Source organism: Lissotriton vulgaris, chromosome 1_1 (assembly GCF_964263255.1).
Source record: "Lissotriton vulgaris chromosome 1_1, aLisVul1.2, whole genome shotgun sequence".
Classification (NCBI taxonomy): Eukaryota; Metazoa; Chordata; class Amphibia; order Caudata; family Salamandridae; genus Lissotriton; species Lissotriton vulgaris.
In genome coordinates this window covers 625,997,266-626,011,459 of record NC_141685.1, presented here as the reverse complement: position 1 = coordinate 626,011,459, position 14,194 = coordinate 625,997,266, and the positions used below count along the sequence as shown (strand labels likewise).

Here is a 14,194-nt window from a genome sequence, read left to right as displayed (position 1 = left end):
GCCTAGCACCTCAAGTGCGGAATCATCTTTTGCAGCACCTGAAGGGCGTCAAATGGTGCCCAACATCCAAAGTAAATTCTCAAACTTCAAAATAGTTTGTATTTATTGTGGGGCTACTATTACTTATGGTGAAAAAAGTATCACCTTAATTAACAGAGCAGAAGAAAACCACAAGTGCTCTCACAAACGAAAGCAATGATTCTTAATTGTTTTTTTTTTGTTCCTGTTGAGCCATTTTCAAATCCTTCTGTTTTTTTCGAAGTACTAAAAAAACAAAAAAATATAAAATTGTTTTGAAAAACCACTAAAAGTAAAAAATGTTCAGAAAAAATAAATATATAAAACAACAAAAACAATTTAAAAAAAAGTTCTTTTCAGAACTACCTCCCATTTATATAAAATGACTTACATTTTTAAAAAACTCTATTATTCATTTTTCCCCATGGGACGCTTCTCGGTCCGCTCCCCGGTGCGCGTACCGAGGAGCCCCCACATCAAACCTAGGGGGTCAGGGGGGTCTACCCTGCCCCCTTATGGTCATTTTCCCCTTTGTTTTGGCCACCTCTGGTATCTCGATCCTACCGAGACACAAGATGGCGGCCGCTCCGGACTATTTCGAATGTACCAGGGCCCTGCCATAGATACATATATTTTTTTGAACCTAAATTACTCAAAATCCACTGAAGCACATATCTTGAGACATAGCAAAGGCACATCGGGCTACCAGTCCCTACAATTTTGCCAAGTTTGGTGGAAATCCATTCAGCCTTTGGGGATAAAAGTGAGGTTGACTGCCCTATGGAAATTAATATGGGGAAAACACGTTTTGGGACCCCCCTTTTATCTCAGCCCCCGCTTGACGAATCCCCCCCCAAACTTCCGGGGAAGGACCGGGGCGCCGCGAGGCTATTCTGAGGAAATTTTCAGGCTGATTCATCAACCGGCGCCAAAGTTATTCCAAATAGAATTTTGAGATTTAACATTGAAAAAAATCCTAACTATAACTACCTACTGGCGACCGCCAGTAGGTAATATATATATATATATATATATATATGAGAAACAAAGCTCCTCCTCAGCACGCTCTGCGCTCGCAGACACCGCTTCCACGCCAGCAAGAATGAGGAACGGACCAACAAAGTCAGCAAGATGTTTGTTTATTTACTCCAACAGAACCAGCAACGCGTTTCGAGCAAAAGAGCCCTTGTTCACGCTGCAACATGTTTATAATTGAAATGCTTTTTTATATACTTTTAATGGTGACATCACCACCCCCTAGTGGTGACCTCCAGTGTCACGTGTGTAACAGATAGTGGAAACATACTATCGCTGCGAGTCTTTTCTTGCACATACCGTAAAAGAAACATGGTTACTGGTTAAATCCGTGTAATTAATACCAACCACAACTGGCATACAATGGTGGGATCAATATGTATGAAGGCTGATAATAGCCAGTTAGCAGAGACATTAATCTCACAAAATATAGACAATCAATATACATTCAAAAAGATATAATTCACTGGCCTAACAATAATTGAATTCATATCACTCCAAGCCATATGCAGTATTTCTTATAACTTGTGCAAATCTATACATTTAGCAGCGAAAGATAAAGTGCAAAAAGTGCAAAGTGTGAAAATCTAAAAAGTGCAAAGTGCAAGAGTAAGCCGCATTACCATCGGAACAGAGATACCTTGTAATTCATATAAGTCTAAATTCTCAATTTCCTGAGTTCATAAATGACTGCATTACTGGATAATAGGTTTCTCTAAAAATTACAAATGGTAGAAAAGTATCAAAAAGTTAAAAATGGGAATATGTAAAAAAATTACCATATCCCATATGTACATACACGTCATGACCAACTATACAAAAATTCTATAGAAAAAGGGAGGAAAATTTCATAATGTGCCAGTATAATACAGTTCGAATGCATATATCAACAGGAATTAAGTTTAAAAAAAACTAAATACCATAATAAATACAGAACTATAAAATACATGTAGAACAGATGGAAGTGTATGTTATAGAATACATATTCATAATAAGATCTAGATCTGATAAGTTTATACGCCATTAGATGTCAAATCGGTTCACTAATAGTGTTTACAGCTCTGCTAGTGCCTCGATGAAGTATCTCCTAATAGGGAACCTAACTAGGAGAAAGAGCACAACACATAAGAGGAAACTGGGTTGCTAATATGTACAGTTAGCAATAATAGAATGCACAGACTTGGAAGTTTACAGAAAGTGATGCATTTCTTCGATAATATTTAGCCCGTTCGGCCAACGGCTATCGAGCTCCAGAATAAATCTGGTCTCCAGTTTCCTGAGCTGCAATTCACGATCACCCCCTCTTTTGAGACATGGGACTGCTCCAATAACAAAATAATTCAGACACGTCAGGTCATTATTGTGGACCCTTTTAAAGTGACGAGCGACCGGATATGCCGGGTCACTGGGTAGTATTGCCCGTAAATGCTGTAATATCTGGACATGCACCTGGAGCTTAGTGCTGCCCACATATCTAAGCCTGCAGGTGCATGTCAGGACGTAAACAGCATGATCTGTCTTGCAAGAGAAGTTACCCAAAAATCGGTTTGGCAATTGCACTAAAGGGAGTGGAATAGTGTGAAGTAGTGATACCGAATTTGCAGGCTCGGCAATTAGAGCATCTGAAAAAAACCTCGAGTTGGGCGTAACCAAGGTATTTTCATTTTAAGTTCAGGAGCTGCTCTATCCAAAGAATTGCCCATGGTTTTAGCGCGTCTAAAAGTGACAGTAGGGGAAGCAGGCAATCTGGTGTTTAGTATGTGGTCACTAAGGACGATAGGCCAGTTCTTTTTGATTATGGACTTGATTTTTCTGTCCTCCCTACTGTAAGTAGTGATCAGGCGCGGGCAATCCAATAGAGGTTCTGTTGTGGTAAGGGTTTCAGTCTCAGAGGTGGACATTGGAAAGAGACTTTCCCTGGACCGGGAAGAGGATTTTTTGATGGCTGTCTTTAGAATGGCTTTTGTAGTTTGGTTTGCCCTGTTCCCATCATGCACTGGGACAGGAACAGACCAATTTGCATACAGCCAGGTTCTGAAACTGGGATGGTGCAGTGAGCTAAAAAACGGTGTTGGATCTAGCCCTGATCTCTTGACTGGGTGAGAGCTTTCTGTTTAATTCAGAGACTCTGTCCCTCACCACCCCTTGTTGTAAATAATGCCTTTAGAATGGTATCAGAGTAACCCCTCGCTTTTAATCGTGTCATAAGTTCTCCTAAACACGTGTCATAGTCAGAAGAAGAGCTGCAGACCCTCTTCAACCTTAAAATCTCGCCATATGGAATTCCTGAAATAGTATGTTTGGAATGCATGCTAGTTGCGTGCAATGTAGCATTGCCCGCAGTAGGTTTTCTATGTAGCGTAGTGTTAAGTATACAATTGGTAACGTACACCTCAACATCTAAAAATTGGATTCTGTTCTTGTCTATATGCGCTGTGAAGTTGAGATTAAGGGAGTTATTGTTAATGTCTTGGATAAATGAAAGGGCTTCCTCTTTGCTACCTTTCCAAGCTATGAAAATGTCGTCTATGTACCTCAGGAAAGAGCTGATTTTGTAGCATTGTTCATCCAGTCTTTATGATTTAAAGTATTCCCAAGTGAAAACATATCATATTTGTGAAAGAAAATATAACTCCAAAATTTCAAAGACAGAACTTCACCTTTTCTTTTGCAGTTGAATGCGAAGTGAATGAACATGGATTTACTACATTTGATAATAGGACTATGAAGTGTTCACTGGCATCTACAGGTTGCTATTTTATATTAGCACAGGACTGCACTGATCGCTTGAGATTCCTTATTGCTATGACAAAGACTGCGTACCCATCTGCTACTCATGCAGTTAACGTGAAGCTGGGCTTTTCGTAAGTAGGATCTTCTAAAATAATGTTGTTTTTAAATTCCTTGTTATGCAGCTAGACTAGAATATCTACATTTTATACATTTTAGTGGTGACACTCAATATAAAGGATTCACACAAACTGTACATGATTAGTATGTTGGCGGGGTCTAGGCTAGGCCGAACCAAGACGTTTGGTTACCTAGCGATCTTATACACATGGCCTGTTTTCAGGTATAGACCATATATTGGTTTCAAATAGATACGCAGACAGAATACACGATTCTAAAGTACATCCTGTTGCTTATAGTGATCACTTCCCGATTAGTGTTCTTTTAGACCTCCCCGCTAAGGTGTTAACTAGTAAAATACTGGCAACTCATCCGGCGGAAGATATTGTCATTAATAGACAAATTGGTTACACAGTCAAATGGGCAGGTGTAAATTCATTTGAATTATGCAAGGACCTTTTAACCACCTGTAAAGACGACTTCATAGTCTGCCTTGATGAAACCGCTAATAAACCAGATGTTCTTAGCTCTTTTAAAAATATAACTCAGTCCATGCAAAATAGACTACGGGTAAAATGCAAGAAACGGGCTGACAAGAGAAGTGGATGGTTTGATTCGAAATGTTCACAATCCCATGCAGCACTGATAACTGCCTTGCATAAGCCCATAAAAGATCGAGTAGCTGTAAAAAGGGCAGGATCAGCCTATAAGGCATGCCTTAAGGAATGCAAGTCGGCCATAAAGCTTGGATTATGGCAAAATGTAATACGAGCATCAGACTTGAAAGATACAAAAGGTTTCTGGAAGGCAGTGATGCCTCTTTCCTCTACCAGTTCGGGCTGGACTGTTCCCATGAGGCACAGGGTGAAGGCTGGTTTGCATATGGCCATGTCTGAACTGGGGTGGTGTGGAGTGCAAAAAAATGATGGATTTAGGCCCAGATCTCTGTACTGGGATGAATGTATGACATTGTTCTGCATTCTGTCCATCAACTGTGGTTTTTGCATTTGTCACCCCGAGTGGGATGGGTATGCTCAGACGTGAGTCCCATGCTCTCCACACCACTGGAGTCAAGCTATCCTGGCTGAAGATGGCTGATAGCCAGAAACCGGTCCTAGGATGCTTGATTCTGGTCCAGGAAAGACATGGCTTGGCAGTTCGGGCTGGACTGTTCCCATGAGGCACAGGGTCAAGGCTGATTTTCATATGGCCATGTCTGAACTGGGGTGGTGTGGAGTGCAAAAAAACGATGCATTTAGGCCCAGATCTCTGTACTGGGGTGAATGTATGACATTGTTCTGCATTCTGTCCATCAACTGTGGTTTTTGCATTTGTCACTCCGAGTGGGATGGGTATGCTCAGACGTGAGTCCCATGCTCTCCACACCACTGGAGTCAAGCTATCCTGGCTGAAGACGGCTGATAGCCAGAAACCGGTCCTTGAATGCTTGATTCCGGTCCAGGAAAGACATGGCTTGGCAGTTCGGGCTGGACTATTCCCATGAGGCACAGGGTGAAGGCTGGTTTGCATATGGCTATGTCTGAACTGGGGTGGTGTAAAGTGCAAAAAAACGATAGATTTAGCCCCAGATCTCTGTACTGGGGTGAATGAATGAAATTGTTCTGCATTCTGTCCATCAACTGTGGTTTTTGCATCTTTCCTCTCCCAGCATCGAAATTACAATGGGGAAGGACAAATGGGTGACCCACTTCTCTGGCCTTTATAATAATCAGGTGGATCCACAAAACGAGGCGGCCTTATGTATAAATCCTCCTAACCATCTTCCGATTGAAATTGATTTTTATGCCCAGGAGGTGATCTTAGCTATTAATGAAAGTGCGGGCGGTAAAGCCCTGGGTCCCAATAGCATACCTGTGGATTTATTTAAATCAAATCCTCTGCTAGCTTTGGTCTTAAAACCCTGCTTTACCCTGGAATTCACAGCTACCTGGACAGAGTTGATGCTCGTCCCTATTTATAAGAAGGGTAATTGTGACGACAGGTGCTGCTACAGACCAATATGATTATTGGATTATTTTGCAAAGGTGGCAGGGAGTGTTGTCTTAAACCGCCTTCAGCTTTGTGCGGAGGAAAATTGTATAATTTCCTTATTACAGTACGGCTTCCGCCAAGGTGTGGGAACCATCGAACAGAGTTTGAATTTGAATTTACTGTTAGGAAAATATTTACAGGCCAAAAGGGGGAACTTATTTTTGTGACTTGTTGATTTGAGTTCAGCCTTTGACTGTGTCAACCACCAGAAGCTATGGAGTATTTTAGACACCATGGGGGTCGATCCACCCATTCTTAATTTTTTAAAACAGTCCTATTTAGACGCTAAGGCCCGGTGCGCTATGGAAGGGTGGAGAGCTCAGTAAGAGCCCACCTGTAAAGAAGGGGGTGAGGCAGGGGTGAGTGCTAACGCCCCTCCTGTTCACTCTTTATATTAATAGCCTGGGAGTAAAATTAAGTAATGACTGTCAGGATTTGCCATGCATAAAAAGACGCCCAATAGGAGCATTGCTATACGCGGACGTTGCCGTCCTACTTGCCCGCACCCCCATTGGCCTACAAAAAGTAATCTCTAGCTTTTCTGGCTATATGTTAGATCTTGACCTCCATGTAAACATAAACAAAACATTTACAATGAAATGTTGCAAGCCCAGCACTAAGTGTCGAGATAATAGGAAACTCTAAATCACAGCCCACTTTATATACCTGGGCATTGTATTTGAAAAAATGGGTCTATGGGCTAAAGCTATAGAATCTAGAAAATTATTATTTTGTAAAGCCACTGGTGCATTAATTAATTTTGCCAGGGTGTTGGGGAGGCGCCCAGTTGCTGATCTTATTACAATTTACAAAGCTAAATGCATTCCTGTTTCCATGTACAGAACATGCATTTGGGGTTATGCTAACATCGAGGGCCTGCAGTTAGTTGAAAACAGGTTGCTAAGATATCTTCTGGCTGTACCGAGTAGCACAGCCGTATTCATATGCCACGCTGAGCTGGGGATGCCCTACCTTTCAGATTTGATCACATTGCAGCCTATCCTGCTGTGGCACAAGGTCTTGACCGGTATTTTTACTTGTTTGAATAGTAACCTGATCAACGATTGTCTTTCTCTTGACACAGCTGATCGCATCTCCTGGTTGACCTACGTTAAAACATTTCTAGAGAGTATAGGACATTCAGAGTATTTCTCTAACCTTGGCAGTATCAATAATGTCACCAGTCATAATTTAGAGTCATTATGTCTGGACCATTTGGAGTCGATTAATTTAGCCAGCAATATTGTAAAACTGTCAGTGAGAGCACACCAACTACTCTTGACTATGCCTGTGTGATAACATCTCTGTATAGTTGACAATTCATGTTATGTTTTTCTGTGAATTTTATTGCTTGCCTAGGAAAAAATGGATTTTACCTGTTTTAATGAGATATGGCTTGAGACAAGGTCATCCTGCCATTCTAAACCTGCAATATTTGAAACACGGACCCGTGACTGAACATATTGCCAATTATTTGAAAGAGGAGGTTAGAAAACAGATGACAATGGATGGGCCCCCTCTTTTTTAAAACTGCCTGAACTTTGTTTTTTTTAAATACTTTCTTTTAGGAAGGAAACAACAAGGACATGAAAAAAGAAAACCACAGATGCCCCACAGTCAATGCGTACGGTACATTAGATACATCAAAGCATTTCTGTCGCCTCAGAGGGCACCATCCAGCATGGAAACAGCTCGCTCGCCTGTGGTTAAAGACAAAAGAAAAGAGAGGGGGAAAAAAGGAGGGGGGAGGGGAAGAGGGAAGGGAGAGGAAGGGAAAAAGGAAAAAGGAGAAAAAGGGCGGGGAAACAGTCCTGCTCCATATCCTACCCAACCAACAAACCCCCCAACTCCCACACCCCGACCCACCCCCTGTACTGTGCCAGTGACCATCTGCTCCCTCCTCGTGGCGACCCTCCGGTTGGCTCCGCTACCAGATGCCGGCTCCGACAAATCAAGCAGGCGGGTCCGGCGGAGGTGTCAGCCGTAACAGCCTGAGATACCTAGGGCAGGTGATCTCCCTGAATTCAGAACACAACAGACCATGGAAAGGCGCCCACAGCTCCTCAAAAGCATCTACATCCCCCGCCGCCACTAAGGACATTTTTTCCATGCCAAGGACATGCCACAATCTGTGCAGCCAGCCGACAACGGTGGGGAGCGTGGTGGAGCGCCAATGTATGAGTATGTTTTGCACCGCTGAGCCCAGAGCTATTGCAATCTGTCTACCCCTTTTAGACCTGAGAGGGTACATCAACCCATTCGGCAACCCCAATAGGACGTAGGCAGGGAACCGGGGCAGCTCTATCTCGAAACATTTGTCGACCTCGCAGAGGACCTCTTCCCAATAAGAAGCTAAAAGGGGACAGTCCCACAAGATATGAGTAAGCGTGCCAGTTTGGCCACAGTTACGCCAACACGCCCCTGGTATTGACCTATCCATCTCGTGTAATTTCTCAGGAGTGCGATACCAATAGGTCGAAATTTTGGTGAAGGTCTCCGTGAGACCCGTGTGATAGGCAGAGTGGCGTGAGCGGTAGGAGATGTGGTCCCATTCTGTATGACTCAACACTCGTCCGAGCTCCCGTTCCCAGCGCTGCCGACCCAGGTTGTGGGTATGAAAGGGGGGGGGGCTGCAGCATCTTGTACAAATCGGAGATAAGCTTAGCGTCCGACGTGCGAGTGACTACCCAGCGCTCGTACACCGTGATCTCCCGGTCCGCCTTTTCGCGCACTTGCGACTGTAGCGCCCAGTGGCGCACCTGCATATACCGCATGCGCTCCGTCTCGGGAAGGCCATAATCCCGCCGTAAGTCCGGGAAGGGGATGACACCCTCTGGGCCATACAGGTGATACAAAGCGCAACAGCGGGCCGCCCGCCAGCAGTCGTAGGCGCCAGGCTCCGTTCCCGGGCCAAAGTCCAGATTGCCAATCAGCGGCGTGAAGGGAGAGGGGAAGGTAGTGAGTTCATGCCTAGTGGCCACTGAGTCCCGCACCCGAAGTGGGACGCGCGTCACAAAAGAGGCGTACAGGATAGGGGTCGATGAGCCCGCCTCAAGAAAGGCACCTCCTGTAGCGTTCTGCCTGCTACCGCCTGGTCCTGAAACAGCCAGTGTTTGTCTGATTCCCACCGGCTCCACTCCACCAGATAGCGCAGTTGGGCGGCCTGGAAATATTTCCGTAAATCTGGTATCCCTAGCCCTCCTGATTCAGGCGCCAACATAGCTATGTCCCGTTTGATCCGTGGTCTACGGCCCTGCCACACAAAACGTGCAATGGCCGATTGAGTCTCCGCGAGCCACCCTGTGGGGGGCTGTAGCGGTAGCGCCCTAAACAGGTATAGTACCTGAGGTAGAAGGGTCATCTTCACTGCGGCTACCCTACCCAGCAGCGATAACGTGCCCTTATCCCACCGAGCCAGTTCCTCTCTGATTTTCGTACTCAAAGCCGCGTAATTGGCCGTGACCATCGCGGGGAGGGAGGGTGCCAAAAGGATCCCCAAATACGGAATCTGGTCCCCGGACCAGCTCAAAGGGAAAAGCCTCTGCAAATCAGCCCTGGTGGCGCCGGTAAGCGAAATATCGAGGGCAGCAGATTTCCCGAGGTTCACCTTGAAGCCCGCCACCGCGGCAAAGAGATCCAATTCTGCGATACAAGCCGGCAGTGACGTCCGTGGGTCATCGAGCGTCAATGACGTCATCCGCATAGAGGCTAATCGCGTGGTGAAACTCTCCCATCCTGACCCCGATGATATCAGGGTTCTGTCGAACCCTTTGAGCAAACGGCTCCATATAAAGAGCAAAGAGCAAAGGGGACAGTGGACATCCCTGTCGTGTACCCCGTTCTATAGGAAAGGGTCGGGAGCTGCCCCCGTTCACTCGGACCACCGCGGACGGAAACCGGTAACAGTTGAAGATCAGGTGCCGGAACTTCTCGCCAACCCCGAACTTGCTCAGAACCTTCTCTAGGTAGGGCCAGTGCCCTCTGTCGAAAGCCTTCTCCGCGTCTATGGAGAGGAGCATTCTTTCCCCGGGGATCCTGGAGGCCTTCTCAAGAATATGAGTCACCCTCTTCGTGTTGTCCACTGTCTGCCTGCCTGGCACGAAGCCGGCTTGATCCGAGTCGACCATGCCCGGGAGATGAAGTGCCAACCGTGCCGCCAGTATGCTAGTGAAAACTTTCAGATTCGTGTTCAGTAGCGAGATAGGGCGATAGGATCCACAGGCAGTCAGGTCCTTGCCCGGCTTCGGGATCACGGAGACCGTGGCCTGAAGAAATTCGGGGGAATGGCGCCCGGCTCCGAGAATGTATTGAAGAGGCGGGTCAACAGAGGCGCCAGCTCCTGACAGAAGGTCTTATAAAAAAGGGGGATGAAGCCATCCGGTCCCGGGGCCTTACCCGGTTTAAGCCGGGAGATCGCCGTGACCACCTCCTCGATACGAATCTCCCGCTCCAGATACTGGGCCTGATCCGGCGTCAACGACGGGAGAGGCACCGAATCGAGATAGTCCGCCTCCGCCAGGGCGGAGGGGGCCTCGCCAGTGTAGAGGTCAGCGTAAAAACTACGGAAAACGTCCGCAATCTGTTCGTCCTCCGTGACTGAACCTCCGGCAGGGGTAACCAGCTCCTTCACCCGGTGCTGTTGATGTTGCACCCTAAGCTTGTTGGCCAAGAGCCGTCCACACCTGTCGCCACCGGTGTAATACTTGTGCTTCAGGCGAAGCATCGCGTACTCAGCCCGGTCCATGTCAAGAGCAGACAAGAGTTTCCTGGCGGCTTTCAGTTGACTCCAGACTCTGGGGGCTCCCGTTCTATGATGGACCTGCTCCAGCTCCCGCACCTGCCGGGTAAGCTCGTCCCGTTTGAGCTGGCGATCCTTGTTCTCCGCCGAGGAGATAGCGATAAATTCGCCCCGGAGCACAGCCTTCAGGGCGGCCCATTGCGTCGCGCGGGAGGTGTCGTCGTTATCGTTTACGCGCTGGAAGTCCGCAATGGCCGCGCGGATCTGTTGCACCGTTGAACGCCTATGCAATAGTGTATTCCGGAGACGCCAGACCCCTCTCGGGCGAGCCACCGGGGGTATATTGAAGGTACCCTCCACCGGCGCATGGTCGGAAAGAGAGAGGACCCCCATGTCGGCATTCGAGGCCAGTGCGAGCATCGGGCCAGTCACAAGTAGATGGTCCAGGCGCGCGTAGGACTTGTGTGTGTGAGAGAAATAGGAGTATGCGCGGGTCGCAGGGTGGAGGCGGCGCCACATGTCATGCAAGTCCAGCTCCTCAAGTCGGGTACGAACCGAGCTCGAAAGCTCTCCCAACTGGTGGCGCCGTTGCACAGACCTGTCCAGAGTCGCGTCAAAGACCAGATTCAAATCTCCTCCTAACACTATGTGCCTATCAGAGGTGGACGCCACGTCTTCCAATGCCCTGTGCAAAAATTGATCTTGATGGTCATTGGGGCCGTATATGGAGCCTACAGTCATCACCAAGCCCCCCACCTTAATGCTATACGCCAGAAGTCTCCCTTTCTGTTCCGCTACCTTTTGTAAGATCTCCCCCCTGAACCCCTTAGAGAACAGAAGTGCCTCCCCTGCCGTTTTTGAAGCTCTGGAGGAAAAAAGCTGCGTGGGGAACTTGGGGGTACGCATTCTGGGACAATCTTTGGCCAGCAAATGGGTTTCCTGCAGTAGGCAGATGTCAGCCTGAGAGTTCTCCAACAGAGACAGAACTGCCCGCCTTTTAACCGGGTTATTCAGCCCTTTCACATTCAGAGTAACAACTTTAAGAGCCATCAAGGAGGGGAACCCCTGAAACGCACATGAAGGTGGGCACAGCCCAGCAGGCGAAACACAGAGGCCACCTTAAGAAGCTTCAGCACACAGCGAACTCAAACTTCCCTACGGCACAGTACAGTCCCCAAACCCCAAAACCCCTCAACTAAGTGGAACCCCCCTTCCCCCGGAACTTCACACACCCAACTCCATACCGCTCCCAACTCCCAGCCCCCCAGCAAACCCCCAAACTCGAAACACCCCCCTGCAATTCCCTTTCCCACTCCCCGCTTCTCAAGTCATTCAAAGAAGTCATTGTCCCAGTCCGGTCCTTATCGGACAAGGCCGTGGAAAGTCGATCTAGTGGACGTCCAGCCACCACCACCTGCACCCGCCTTCCCGTCCCTCCCCACCCCCAGAACCCCCGCACCTGCAATAATGAAAGGCTATTGTAGACTCCCCCCGGAGTAAGTTCAGGCCGTCAAGGCCACTTCACTGTTCGATGTTGCTCTGGAGGCCTCCTGAATGGCGGCCGACATGTCCGCCCGAATCGTGGGTGAGTCAGGCCGCTCCGGTGGCGGGGAGCGCCTCTCCCCAGCCTGCTGGCAACCATCTCAAGTGCTTTGTCTACGGCGTGGCGCCGGGGTGTCTGTATCCGATGCTGTGATGCCCAATACTGCGCAGACATCCTGGAGGGACCGGAGCTGGTGCAATGTCCCGTTCCACCGGAAAATCAAGCGGAAGGGGTGCCCCCAAGAGTATTGTGTGTCATGCTCCCGAAGGAAGTCCGTGGCGATTTTAAAGGATTTTCTCTTCTGCAGTGTGACCGTAGATAAGTCCTGATAGAGGGCCACCAGGTGGTCTCTGAAGCGGAAAGGCTGCTGCCGCCGTGCCTCGCGGAGGATCCGCTCCTTCAGGGGGAAATCCGGTAGAAAAGCCAAAATGTCCGGGGGGGCGCCGTGGCTCTGCGAGGGCGGCCCACCCGGTGCGCCCTGTCGATGCGGACTTGAAAGTCCTCTGACTCCCCCAAAATTGCGCGGAAGAGGGCCTCCAGGTAGGCGGTCACGTCTTCACCCTCCTCGCCGGACGGGACGCCCCGGACCCTGACGTTGTTCCGCCTGGACCGATTTTCGAGGTCCTCGGCGTGGGCCTGCAGCTCAATCTGTTGCTCCCGCAGCCGCAGGACCTCCTGCTGCAGGTGGGTAATCTCTTCATCCCTGGAGTGACCAGCTTCCTCCACAGTGTTGACTCTCTCCCCCAGGGAGTCCACCTCTCTCCGTACCTCAAGGACCTCCCCGGCCACCTCTTGCTTCAAAGTCAGAAAATCCTCTCTTAAGGAGCTAAACAACGACTCCAGAAACGATCGTGTCACTGGGGGTTCCCCGCCTTCAGCGCCTCTGGACGGGGCCGGGGAGTTCGGGGCGGCCTGGCTCCCTCCGCTGCGTAGGGCACCGCGTCCCAACATGTACGGCAAAGTTCGGTCGCCTCTCCTTTGACCCCTGGCATTCAACATCCTGGCGGTGCGGGGGTCACCGATGGCCGCTGTGCAGCGGGAAGGCTACCAGGATCAGGGCAGCTAGTCGCCAGCCAGGAAGCACCGCTACGCGGAGGCCCCGATCAAGGCCGGGCGGCCGGTCCGAGGCACCCAAAATGGCCGCCCGTTACAGTCAATGGGTCAACGCCCAGGTAACGAGGCCTACCTCCGTCGCGAGTCCAATGGCGATACACACAGCCGGAGGGCAGGCTCTCGGGGCAAAGGCAGTCGGGCCGGCTCGTCTGGATGAATAAATGCTCCGGAGGCGCGACACAACTCCACCACGACCCGGGTTGGGCCGGAGCGGCCGTGCGAAGCGAGCGTTTTCGAGCCCCGGACTGGCGTAGTAGTTGGATGCCGGCTTCGCCTCCGTTGCCTTCCTCCGTTCGGCTCCGCTCCGCCGGCGAAGTCCTCCTCGGCACCCGCTCGAACACTGCAGCGCAGGCACTCCAGCAGGCCACTCACAGTCGGCAGATCACACCGTCGAGACCCCAAGCCTGAGGGTCTCGCGGCCTTCGGACTGCACACAAGCCGACCAGCGGGCTCCGCCCCAGGCTATCTCAGGCGGAATCGCACCCTTGGCGGGGCACCCAGGGCTCACCGATTGCTCCACACCACCACGGGGGTCACCAGGCACAGTCACCGCTCGATCCGGGGGGGAATCAGCGGCTGCGAGCGGTGCAGGGTTTCAGGGGTCCGGGAGCTCTCGGCAAGCACGTCCTCTCAGCCCGCCATCTTGGCCACGCCCCCTAAATACTTTCTTTTAACTTAAATCATATTGATGAAATGTATGTTACCATGTATTGTGCTTTATGGTTTAATATATTTTTTTTATTGAATAACGCGTATTCTGATTCTGATTCTGAAGTCTGAGTAACTAAAGTTAAAAGGTATATTTCAAAATCAAAGCCAGACAGATATATTTAAATCTGAAAAAC

At 49.1% G+C, this 14,194-nt stretch overlaps 1 protein-coding gene across 1 annotated transcript in view; it reads left to right on the top strand.

Moving 5' to 3' along the window:
* LOC147747587 (vitellogenin-1-like) overlaps positions 1–14,194 on the top strand; it is a 1,134,322-nt gene that overhangs the window by 907,225 nt on the left and 212,903 nt on the right. Inside the window, exon 29 of the mRNA XM_086925703.1 lies at positions 3,728–3,917. Within this exon, the coding sequence (XP_086781829.1) occupies positions 3,728–3,917 (190 nt within the window). The remainder of the gene's footprint in view (positions 1–3,727; positions 3,918–14,194) is intronic.